At 37.9% G+C, this 12,541-nt stretch overlaps 1 protein-coding gene across 2 annotated transcripts in view; it reads right to left on the bottom strand.

Moving 5' to 3' along the window:
• pemt (phosphatidylethanolamine N-methyltransferase) overlaps positions 1 to 12,541 on the bottom strand; it is a 153,744-nt gene that overhangs the window by 98,393 nt on the left and 42,810 nt on the right. For both annotated transcript variants that reach the window (XM_043711053.2, XM_087998029.1), the window contains exon 3: positions 10,139 to 10,254. In XM_043711053.2, the coding sequence (XP_043566988.2) occupies positions 10,139 to 10,254 (116 nt within the window). The remainder of the gene's footprint in view (positions 1 to 10,138; positions 10,255 to 12,541) is intronic.

Raw genomic sequence — 12,541 nt, 5'->3', positions numbered from 1 at the left:
TGAATATCTCAAAGTGCACGGCCAGTGAATTAATTTATTTGTGTTCTGATTTGTGTTTCTTCCTAGAACTGGGAATTTCCAACCCGTACTAGCTCATTTTTCTTCAGACTGTAGAGAGATCAGGAGTATTTCTGGAATACTGTACAATTTCTAGTGTACATCCCATCACAAAAGGGATCATTGCTTAACCTGTGCTCCAGCAAAGACCATGCTGTACTTCACAGGAGACAACAGGTTTCTTATGAAAACAGATCCTTGCATTAAGGATAAAAAGGATCTGCTGAAATTTGAAACGTCTGTCGAGTTGTTGAGCTCCAGTACCCTGAAAGATATAAGCTACATTGAGAAACTAAGCAAGAGTTTTCACTCACATAGCAGGATTAATACACAAAAATTTCCCAAGTCGCTTTATATAGTGAAAAATAAAGATAAAATGAAAACAGAGCCATTTTGAATAGTCGTTGGGACAGGTAACTTAATGTTTAATCAAATGTGTGTTTACGATGATCTTTTCAAGAAGGAAGTAGAAAGGCAAGAACTATTGTGGGGACAAGTGTCTGTGAGTAAAACAATCTTCTTTCTGGCTTCCAATAACAGCCAAGAGTACAAATGGCCTAAAAACTGTTACTTATTCCATCAAAAAGCAAATCAGAGCAGAACGCATACACATAATGGTAAGGTCCTGGGGAGCGTTGCTGAACAAAGAGACCTTGCAGGTTCATAGCTCCTTGAAAGTAAAATTGCCGGTAGATAGGATAGTGAAGAAGGCATTTGATATGCTTTCCTTAATTGTTCAGAGCACTGAGTATAGGAGTTGGGAGGTCATCTGGCTGCACAGTACATTGGTTAGGCCACTTTTGGAATATTGTGCAAAATTCTGGTCTCCTTCCTATTGGAAGGATGTTTTGAAACTTGGAAGGGTTCAGAAAAGATTTACAAGGATGTTGCCAGCTTTGGAGGATTTGAGTTATGGGGAGAGGCTGAATAGGCTGAGGCTGTTTTCTCTGGAGCATCGGAGCCTGAGGGGTGACCTTATTAAGGTTTATAAAACCGTGAGGGGCACGGATAGGATAAATAGACAAGGTCTTTTCACTGGGGTGGGGAGTCCAGAACTAGAGGGCAACATTTTCACACAGAGGGTGGGATAAGCTGCCAGAGGAAGTGGTGGAGGCTGGTACAATTGCAATATTTAAAATGCATCTGGATGGATATATGAATAGGAAGGGTTTAGAGAGATGTAAATCAAGTGCTGGCAAATGGAATTAGATTAGATTATGATGTCTGGTCAGCATGGACGAGCTGGACTGAAGCTGAAAATGTGTTGCTGGAAACGCGCAGCAGGTCAGGCAGCATCCAGGGAACAGGAGAATCGATGTTTCGGGCATAAGCCCTTCTTCAGGGCTTATGCCCGAAACATCGATTCTCCTGTTCCCTGGATGCTGCCTGACCTGTTGCGCGTTTCCAGCAACACATTTTCAGCTCTGATCTCCAGCATCTGCAGACCTCACTCTCTCCGAGCTGGACTGAAGGGCCAGTTTCCGTGCTGTACAGCTCTATGACTCTGAATTCCTTTCCTTGAGTACAACTACATTCAAACTGTCGTCATCATCTTTAAAGCCTTACACAAAACATTTATTTAATATCTCCAGTTTTCTATCATCCTCCACAATCAGATTTCTCCTCCATTCCTGAATGAATAAACTGCTGTTAAATTTTATTCAAAAGTATCATCTGTTAATTTATAGCCTTTTTAATCTCCTTTTCCATTTTGCCTAAATTTAAGTTTGCCATTAATTTCTTTAAATATTATCTCTAGTCTTTTTAAATGCCTCCCTTTTCCAAACCAATTTAATTTTAATCCATTTATTCATGAAACTTGAATCTTTAATGCCTGACTTTTTGTTTTATAGGAATACACGGCACATCCTTTGCAGCATATAATATTTGAAGAATCATACTACAGATCTATTAGCTTTACAGGCATTAATTGGAACCAGATTTGTTTCTCTTTGATTTCTTTTTGCTTTATTCCAGTTAATAAACTTGTATTTTAAATTAGTTGTCATTCTTTATTTTAATGTTAATTTTAACTTGATGTACATTATCACAATCGCTAAATTGTTCATCCATTCTGATCAATTAAAAATAGGCAATTTAGATTTTCTTTGTAGGTTAGCAGCATCCCAGTGTTTTCTGTAAATCATTCCTACTACTCCTGATGATTAGCAGCTTACTATTATTTACCTGTATACTTGAGGGTCATAACTATGAATTATCTTGTGATACGAATTGCAGGGTAAAATTCTACAGACACAACCACGTTCACTTCACCAATCTTTTGTAAAGTACACAATTAACATTATTAAAACAAGACCAAATATCAATCACTGAGCTGATTTACCTTAAAGTCAAGTTCTTTTGTCAGGGATGTATAACAATTAAGGCTATTCTGTAATTTATTATAATTACAATAAAAAGTCCAAAGTACTGTGATAGAATTCTTTATTAATGCTACTATCTTTTTATGCGTGTTTTGAAATTGCTTTGGTTTGGAATATCTAATTCTTACTCCCACCGAAACTAATGCAGTCTTTTTATATAGCTGTTGTAATATGCTTGCCCATCATTATTAATGCTTCCAATCAGATTTTAGTTTGTACAGTCAAGTTACTCAATCATAACTCAATTTTTATCAAAATTGTCCTTAAATAACTTAGTTTTTTTTTCATTTAACTACTTGGCATTCCTTGCCTTAGCACCATCATGTTTTTAAAACCAAAACTGTCACTACTTTTTTGCCTTATTATTTTAAAATTGGTTTCTCTTACTATTCTAGCCACCTCAGTAAATTGGCTTACTTTCTCTAGTCCCAAGGCTTACTCCAAAGTAGTAATTTAAAATCCTACTGTGCATACTTTCTCATGAACATAATCATTTTGGTCCAGTTTTTGTTTGACTTATATCATATTTCCTGTCTCCACACAATATTTTGTTACTGTTTGTACACGGACATCAACCTTTGCAATTGATTTGCCTTCCCCATTAGTTTTGACCCACATTCCATGAAAGCTTTCACTCTGGTTTCATGGTGATACACACTATTCTAGTTAAGAATGCAATGAAAATCTCTAAGCCTCAGAATAAAGAATCTTCCACCTCCTTTTCTTGTGATCTTCCTGTTTTCTAGCACATGGATTGTTCACTGTTCCATGGTAAGAAAACACTGCTTTATCAGAGTCCAAATATCCTCAAAGAAACACCTTTATCCAAGTCAAATTCACAGTTCAATTCACAGATTCTGAATAATATTTATTGGATCATTCCAATTTCTCTCGGTTTCCTGCAACCAAGTCTTCTGTCCATTTCTGTTGGCCCAGTCTTTCCTCATTTAAATTGGCATAGAGACTTGAAGCAGTAGTAGGCCATTCAGCCCTTTGAGTCTACTTCACCATTCAAAATGATCATGGTGAATGGCCTCTATTTCAACATCATGTTTCTGTTTTCTCTCCACACACCTTAATGCTTTTAACATCTGAAAAATTACCAATCTCTTTCCCGAAGATATTAGGCGATCTGGCCTCCACAGATGTCTGTGATAACAAATTTCACAGGTTGACCACTCTCTGATTGAAGCCATGTTTCCTCATTTCAGTCCTAAATGGCCTACCTTATATCCTATGACTCCTGGTTCTAGAAACTCCAGCCAGGGGAAACATCCTCCGTGCATCTTGTCTGTCTAGCCCTGCTAGAATTGTATACATTTCAATCACATTCCCTCTCATTCTTTTAAACCCTAGTGAATTCAGGCTCAGTTGAACCAATGTCTCCTCATTGGACAGTCCTACCAACCCTAGTATCAGACCAGTGAAGATCTGCTATACTCCTTCTATGGCAAGTACATCCCTTCTTTGGTAGAGAGACCAAAACTGCACACAATACTTAAGATGCAGTCTCACCAAGGCCCTGTATAACTGTATAATATATCCCTACTTCTAAACTCAGATCCTTTTGCAATGAATGACTGAATAATTTATTGTCACATATTTTACAGTGAAATACAATAAAATACAGTGAAAAACTTTCATTTGTTGCCATATCTGGTACCATTTTGATAGTTTAAGAGTATGAGAAAATGAAAAGTAATAGCTTACAGGCCAATGTACCATTTTCCTTCCTAACTGCTTGCCTGTTCCTGCCTGTTTACTTTCATTAATTGGAGTACAAAAACAACCGGATACCTTTGTACATCCACATTTCCCAATAGATCATCATTTAAATAATACAGCTCTTTTATATTTTTCACATTGAAGCATATAACTTCACATTTATCCACATAACCCTTTGGATCCCAGTAATGACCTCTTTCTTCAGGCAGAAGATACAGAAACCTGAACACGTACACCAGTAGGTTCAGGGACACGTTCATCCCAGCCATTATTAAACTATTGAATGGACTCTCTAGCCTCAAATAATTCTGATTTTGTTACTGTTGCTCTCTCTTGTACACCCTGTGAAAATGTTACCTGTATGCCTCCATCTAAACCTTTTGTTCTGTACATTCTTGCTTACTATGACCAGCCTGTATTGCTCATAAACAAAGATTTTCACTGTACTTCGGTACACGTGATAATAAATAAAATCAATCAATATACACTGCATCTATCATTAGTTTACCCACACACTCGAATTGTCTAGAATGCCCTGAAGCCTCCTTGCATCCTTCTCACAACTCTTAATCCCACCAGGTTTTGTGTTGTCAGCAAACTTGGAAATATTACATTTGGTTCCCTCATACAATTTGTTATAGACATCCCTTCAAGCACTGATCCCTGTGGTATACCACTAATCCCTGCCTGCTATAAGGAAAAAGATCTATTTATTCCCATTTTCTGCTTCCTGTCTGTCAAGTAATTTTCAATTCAAGTCAGTATATTACCCCCAAATCCATATGCTTTCATTTTGAACACTATCCTCTTATGGGGGTACACATTAAAAGTCTTTTAGAAATCGAAATATACAATATCCATTGGTTCTCTCTCATCCACTTTACTAGTTATATCCTCAAAACATGCAATGGATTGGTTAAGTATAATTTCCCTTTTATTAAACCAGACTGACTTTATCTAATCCTGTCAACATTTTTCAAATTTTCCATTATCATGTCTTTATATTAGCATAATAATAAATAATATTCAGCCCTTCTATTCTTCTTGCCTGAGCACATAATCTCACATTTTTCCACATTATATTCCATTTGCTAAATTCTGCCTACTCAGTGTGTCCATAATCTTCTGTAGACTGTGTGTGTCATCTACAAACTTGATGATAGTGGATTTTCTTCTGCCATCCAACCCATCAATATATATTGCACACAATTGTGGCTCTAACACTGATCCCTGTGGCACTCCGCTAGTAACAAGTCACCATCCTGAAAACGCCACCCTTACCCAAACCCTCAGTCTTTAATAGTTGGCCAATCCTCGATCCATGCAATGATACTACCTCCAATATCATGGGCTCTTATCTTATTGAGTAGCCTTCTGTATGGTACCTGATTGAATGCCTTTTGGAAATCCAAATATTATCTTCACTGGTGCCCCTTTATTTATCTCCTCAAAACACTATAATAAATTTGCCCAGGCATGACTTCCCTTTCATGAAGCCATGTTGACTGTGCTTGATAACATATTGGGTTTCTACATGGCCTGATATTCCATAATTTCTAACAGACTAACACTTTCCCAAAGACAGATGTTAAGCGAACTGGCTTAAAATTACCTGCTTTTTTCATCTTCCTCCTTTTAAGATGGGTACTGCTCCTCGTTCTTATTAAAGGAATTAAGGGATATGGTGAGAGCGCGGTTAAGTGGATCTGAGAAAACATCAGCCACAATCTTATTGAATGGCGGAACAGGCTCAAAGGGCTGGACGGCCTACTCCTGCTTCTACTTCTACTTCATATGTTCTTATTGGCAGTTTTCCTCTGGGGCTTTTCCAGAATCTAGAATTCTAGGAAGATGATTACCAGTGCACCCTCTATCCTAGTATCTACTTCTTTTAAAATCCTAGGGAGCAGAGGAGATTTACCAGGATGCTGCCTGGATTGGAGGACTTGTCTTATGAAGAGAGGCTGAATGAGCTTGGGCTTTTCACACTGGAGAGAAGGAGGAAGAGAGGTGACTTGATAGATATGTACAAGGTAATACGAAGCATAATAGAGTAGATAGCCAGAAACTTTTCCCCAGGGCAGAAATGACTGTCATGAGGGGGTCATAATTTTAAGGTGATTGGAGGGAAGTAGGTTCTTTACGCAGAGAATGGTGAGCGCATGGAATGCACTGCCAGTGCTGGTAATAGAGTCAGAGACATTAGGGACATTGAAGCGACTGCTGGACAAGCACATTGACGGCAATAAATTGAGGATTGTGTAGGTTAAGTTGATCTTAAATTAAGATATCATGGACCAAAGGGCTGTTCTATGTTTTAAATCCATCAGGTTTAGAAGACTTAACCCCATTGGTTTCCCTTATACCTTTTCTCTAGCGATATGTTATTTTGTTTATTCTGTCTCTCCTCATTGGGCCCTTTGATTATTTACTATTTTTTAAATGATTTTAATATTTTCTACAATAAAATTGTAACAAAATATTCTTTTAATTCTTCTGCCATTTCTGGATTATTGTTTCCCCAGACTCTCACACTCTCTCTCTGGACCATGTTTACTTTCTTGTTTCCTTTTTATATATTTAAAGTTCTTACTGCCTTATTTTATTTGAAATACAGTCCCTGATTGATAAACATCACTTACAAATGAGATCCCACATTAATACTATACTAATTTTAAACATCGGACATGCAAACATTTTCTCAAACTTACAAATGGCTAGTTTATATTGTATTACATTGTGTTGCGCTGCCATTTGTGTACAAATCAACTTACAAGTATACTCCAGAACGAAACCCAGTTGTAACCCAAGGATTGCCTATACTTGGTAGCTTGCACTCATTTTAATTTTTGCATTTTTTTTGGTTGTCTTCTGTTGTTGTTCAAAACTTTCCATTTATGATTAATCTTTGACACTTGTTTTTATTCAATTCGATATATTCTTAATTTTCTTATTCATCACATTGGCATATCCCCTTCCTCACGTCCGTATTAGTCACTTGGATATATTTCTGATGTGAGTCATTAACTCTCTCTTAAAAGTGCAACATTGTTCCAAAACCATCTTTTCTACTGAACTCCTTTCAGTCCAGTCCAGCCAACTCAGCCCTCATCCCTACGTAATTATCCTCATTTAAGTTTAGCACAATTGTTTCTCACTCTCAAACTGAATGTTAATTTCTGTTATGTATTGTCACTGATCCTCTTACTCTGATCATTTATTAAACCTGCCTCATTATTCATTACCTGATCTAAAAAAGCCAGATCGCTGGTTGGATCTATAACATATAGCTCCAGGAAATTGTCCAAATACATTCTATGAATTCTTCTTGATGGTTACCTTTAGTAATCTGATTTTCCTGATCTCCATGAAGATTACAGTATTGCACTATCTACTGACTTATTCGCTTTCCTGTAGAACAGCTACAGCTAGGGGGTCTACAGACTACTCCCAATGTCCATTCCCTCGTATTAATTCTTCTCTCTATCCATATGGATTCTGCATAATCCAAGATGATGTTATGCTATTGCACCCATCCCAGCTCATTCCAACAAAGTTACCCCACCACCCTTCCCTTTTTACCCGTCCTTTCGCAAAGTCACATATCTTTAAATATCTAGTTCCCAACTTTGATTTCCTTCGAATTGCATCTCCATAATGGCTTTAATATCATACTCATCAACTCTATGCCACTAATTAATTTATTTTGTTCTGAATACTACACACTTTTAAGAGCCAATAATCTGCCTTTTTCCCACTGTTCCCCCATTTCACCCTAATTGCTGCTGTTTTCTTACACTTGTATTGACTGTTCCTTCCTGCCACACTATAGAATTCATTTTCCAAATAGTTGCCCTATGTATCCCCTCTGTTGAGGTCTTTTGCCTCCCCATTAATTAGCTAAGAACCCTCTCTACAGCTTCAGTTATTCAATTCACCTGGACGCTGGTGGCAGCACTATCCAAGTGAAGACCATTCAACTGGAATACGCACCCCAATGTTAATGTTAAAAATCACACAACACCAGGTATAGTCCAACAGGTTTAATTGGAAACACTAGCGTTCGGAGCACTGCTCCTTCATCAGGTGGTTGAGGAGTACAATGTTAATGCCAGTACCCAATGAACTAAAATTCATTCCTCCACACTGATCTTCAACTACACATTTAAAACCTGATGTTATTTACCTGTGCCAATTTGTCCATCCAGAGATTATCTTGGCAATTCTGCTTTGAACTTACTCCAGTTCAAACAGTTCAAAACCCTTCAGCAAAACCTTGTCTCTAGTCCTAACAATGTTGCCAGGAGCAATATGGCCAATGACAACTGGATCCCTCCCTTCACATTACAGGTTGCTCTTCAGCCTTGAAGAGATGTTCTTAAACCTAGCACCAGTCAGGTAATACAGTCTTCATTACTCACGCTCACAAAACAGCATCTATTCCCCTAATTATATTGTCCCTTTCCATTATTACTTTCCTAGGCTGAACTGAACTTGCTTTAATTTAAACACATCCAACAGTAAGGGCATAGCGCAGTAAGTTCATGAAGATTCAGTTTCAGCCAGTTCTTAATTAAGCTGCTCTTTCCTTGCATTCCTTAAATACAGACCATTCTCAGAAACAAATCATGGAATTTACGCAACCGTCATGAATCATTGGTAACTATGGGCATTCTTTTCCACTCCCCAGAGATGGCAGTGGAAACAATGGAGTGAATTGTCCCTCAAGAAAAACTCACCATCTTAGAAATTAAATGCTACGAGAGAAAGTCCACGGGACTTTGTTGTCTTACCAGCAATTCAATGACATTAGTTCACATTATTAGAAAACAAAGGCAACTCATCCCATCATATGTGTTCCTTCCAACTGACAGTACAGTTTTCAGTTAGTCCATTGAATGGAATCTACATATTATAGAAATCGTAGTTTATCAACTGGAAAGAACAAAAAAAAACGAGGATGGCAAATAAAAGACAGAACTTCCAAACAGATTAATTTGTAGAAAGATTTTCCTTATTCTCAAAGGTCACAATTGAAACTCAAACATATTAAATTTATCTGCATTAATCAATTTATATTTTCTGAATACAGAAACCATTTTCCTTTGTAAAAGTTGTTAATCAGTGTAGCACTGTCAATAGCTTCATACTATAAATCTGCACTCACCTTGGAATTGGTTTCACATTCCCAAAAAAAAAGGAGCAATGTCTTTCATTATATCTAAGTTTGATTTAAATATAAAATTCCAAGGAAAATGTATAACCTATTGTATTCACAACTGCAATAATAAAATTCTTTTCCAATAAAAAGGACATAAAAATTGCTACTGCATTATGTTCAGTTTTTATTTCAGAGATTGTTCAAACTATCATTCAGTTTAAGAATGGATAGCAATTCTTCACTAAAAATTATTCTTTTTCAACTGTACTGGATTATATCAATATATCAAAGATGTAAAGGAAACCTTATTGTTATTTTCAAAGTAATAACCTTTAATTACATTCAGTTTCTAGCACTAACAAGAACTATGTAGAACTGCACACAGTCAAAGACTCACAAAGTAATTTGAAAACTAGATCAATCTAGTTTTTGCTCAATTTAGCAAATGGCTGACTAATACAGGACCTATGTGGCAATAAGTACTGGAGTACACAACATATGAAGCTGACTATACGACAGGCTATACTCATAAGAACCTCAGGTTACCAGGTACAAAAATTAAAATATGAAATCTAAGGTTTGCACATGGGCACATGCAACAATTTAAACCATCTTACATCACAATCCAGATTTGAGTATGGGTGATAGAATACTTAGCTTTTCTGTCACTTTATGTATCTGTAATGTGAAACACATTTGTAAAAGGCAAATGGAATTTCTTTGTTATTGTTTATAAAATTATTTTGTCCATCCCAACCAGTTATCATCTGCTTCATCTCTGTCAGCATATGAAGCATGGCTGTTGACTCACCTGTAACTCCTGTAGAAGTTCAGCAGGAGAATTATGACTGCTACACAGTAACATGCAGTGAAAGGAGAACCAAACAACTTAGTGAGAAATCTTGTTCTGTGTTCCCATCGCCCGACCTGTGTGATCAAACAGACATGCCAAAACATCAGACATGCATAAAAAAAGTTAAATATTTAAAGTATAATACAACACATCCACAACATACAGCAAACTGCCAGAGAGAAGGTAACAAATTAGCTTTCACCAACAGACATTTTGGAAATTTATGCATTCCTACTTTATTTCATGTAGTATTTGTTGCACATGCAATTAAACAAGGGAGATGAATTTATAACTTTGTAAAGGTCCAAAGCAGATTGGGTACCTGCTCTATATCAGATCCTCATTAGCAATGAGGCATGGGGCACAGGTGACCCACAGAAAACCAAAAATGTGGACACTACTCTGCTACATCCCAAGAAGGACCAGGATGCTGAAGCATGGAATAGCAGGAGCTTTATTGAGGAGCATAGCTAGACTAAGTAGTTTCCCACCCAAAAAAGGTCAATGATGTCACTTATCTAAAGCTACCTAATTAGTAAAATGTCTGTGGTGTATATTAGCATGGCTAAGAGATGACAGAGTTTGGAAAAGGGTGGCATTCCAGGATGACAACCTGTAACGAGGGGAGTGATACAGCGATCAATGCTGGGGCCAGATTATTTCTGACCATTGCCAGTAATCACTAATGAAGAAAACCGTCGACCCTGGAAATTCTGTATCACTGCTCATGGGTTTTGTGGGTACTGCATGGCTGGTCCTGGAGCAACATCTTCAACAACACATTTCCAGAAGGTGGAACTGATTCTTGACATTGAGATCACTGGCATTCCTTTCTCAGGTTCTTGTTCCATACTTTTCTCTTGCGCTGGGAGTTCTCAAACAATTGTGTCCCCTCATACAGGAGTTTCCTCTAAGTCAGTTTCTCCTGAACAAGGGTCTCACTGTGTTGGCATTTATGTTGCATGTGGAAGCTCTGGAGAGAAGGTTCACCGGGACTTTACCTGGTCTCAAGAGCATTGGCTATGAGGAAAGATTAAAAAGACTAGGATTGTTTTCATTGGAAAGACGGCGGCTGAGAGGAGACCTGATTAAGGTCTACAAATTTATGAGAGGCATAGATAGGGTGAATAGTCAGAGGCTTTTCCCCAGGGCTGAAGTTTCAATTACAATGGGGCACAGATTCAAGGTGAGAGGGGCAAGTTTAAAGGAGCTGTGTGAGGGAAGTTTTTCACACAGAGTGGTAGGAGCCTGGAATGCACTGCTAGAAGAGATGGTGGAAGTAGGCAGATTGGCAACATTGAAGAGGCATTGGATGGTTACATGACTAGGGAGGGAATATAGGATACAGAGTGGATAAGGGCAGAAGGTTTGTTTTTTAGTTTAGTTAAGGCACAATGATTGGCACATGTTTGGCCGGCCCGAGGGCCTATTCCTTTGCTGTACTTCTCTTTTGCTTTGTTCTTTTGCATTTCTGAGTGGATGTCTTTGAAAACACTCCTTTGTCCTCCTCTTGTCCAAGTATCTTGCTTGAGCTGAGCGATGATTTGCTTTTGAGATTCTCTTCTCAAACTGTATCGATGGTACCTATCAAGAGTCTTGGAGATGGCATCTATACGAAGCCACATAGAAGAGTCAAAAGGATGACTGCCTTATATGCAGGAAACTTGGTATCAGCATGGATGTCAACAATTGTTGAAGAGTTCCATCCTTAGCCATCCAAAGGAGTTGCTCAATGATCAGATAGGATGTTGAATCTCTGCTGTCAACCTTAGATGAGAGGTACCTTCTCAAATAGGGAAATGTTCCACAGTTGGAATTTTTCTCTATTGATCTTAATGAGTGTAACTTGACCTGGGATAGTTGGTAAAGGATTTCAGCCTTCTTGAGGTTGAGGCTGAAACCAATTCTTTGATATGCTTCTACAAAGGCATTAAACCAGGCTTGAAGAGACAGCAGAGAGGAAATTGTCATCTACATACTGAAGTTCTACAACTGAGATCAGTATCATTTCCATCTTGGGCTTACACATGTTGAGTCATTGAGATGGATGAATGTTTTCTTGTCCCTCCAATAGACAATGTCCACAGCACTGAGAAGTGTGTTCTTGACATGAAGAAGAATGGCGGTGATGAAGATGGAGAAAAGGATGGATGATGACACATTCCTGCTTGACCCATGTTGACTTCAAAGGATTCTGTCATATTACTATTCATGAATACCACTGCTGACATCTTCACATAGGGGAATCAGAGGATATTCATGAATTTCTCTGAGCAGCCGTCCTTTAACAGGGTCTTCCATAGCACTTACCAACTGACTGAATCCAAAGCCTTGGTCAGGTCAATGAAGACCATGTAATGT

Source organism: Chiloscyllium plagiosum, unplaced genomic scaffold (genome assembly GCF_037043375.1).
Source record: "Chiloscyllium plagiosum isolate Xiang-an unplaced genomic scaffold, Cpla_swu_hap1 HiC_scaffold_20, whole genome shotgun sequence".
Taxonomy (NCBI): domain Eukaryota; kingdom Metazoa; phylum Chordata; class Chondrichthyes; order Orectolobiformes; family Hemiscylliidae; genus Chiloscyllium; species Chiloscyllium plagiosum.
The sequence above is the reverse complement of the archived record's forward strand: the minus strand, read 5'-3'. Positions and strand labels throughout refer to the sequence as shown.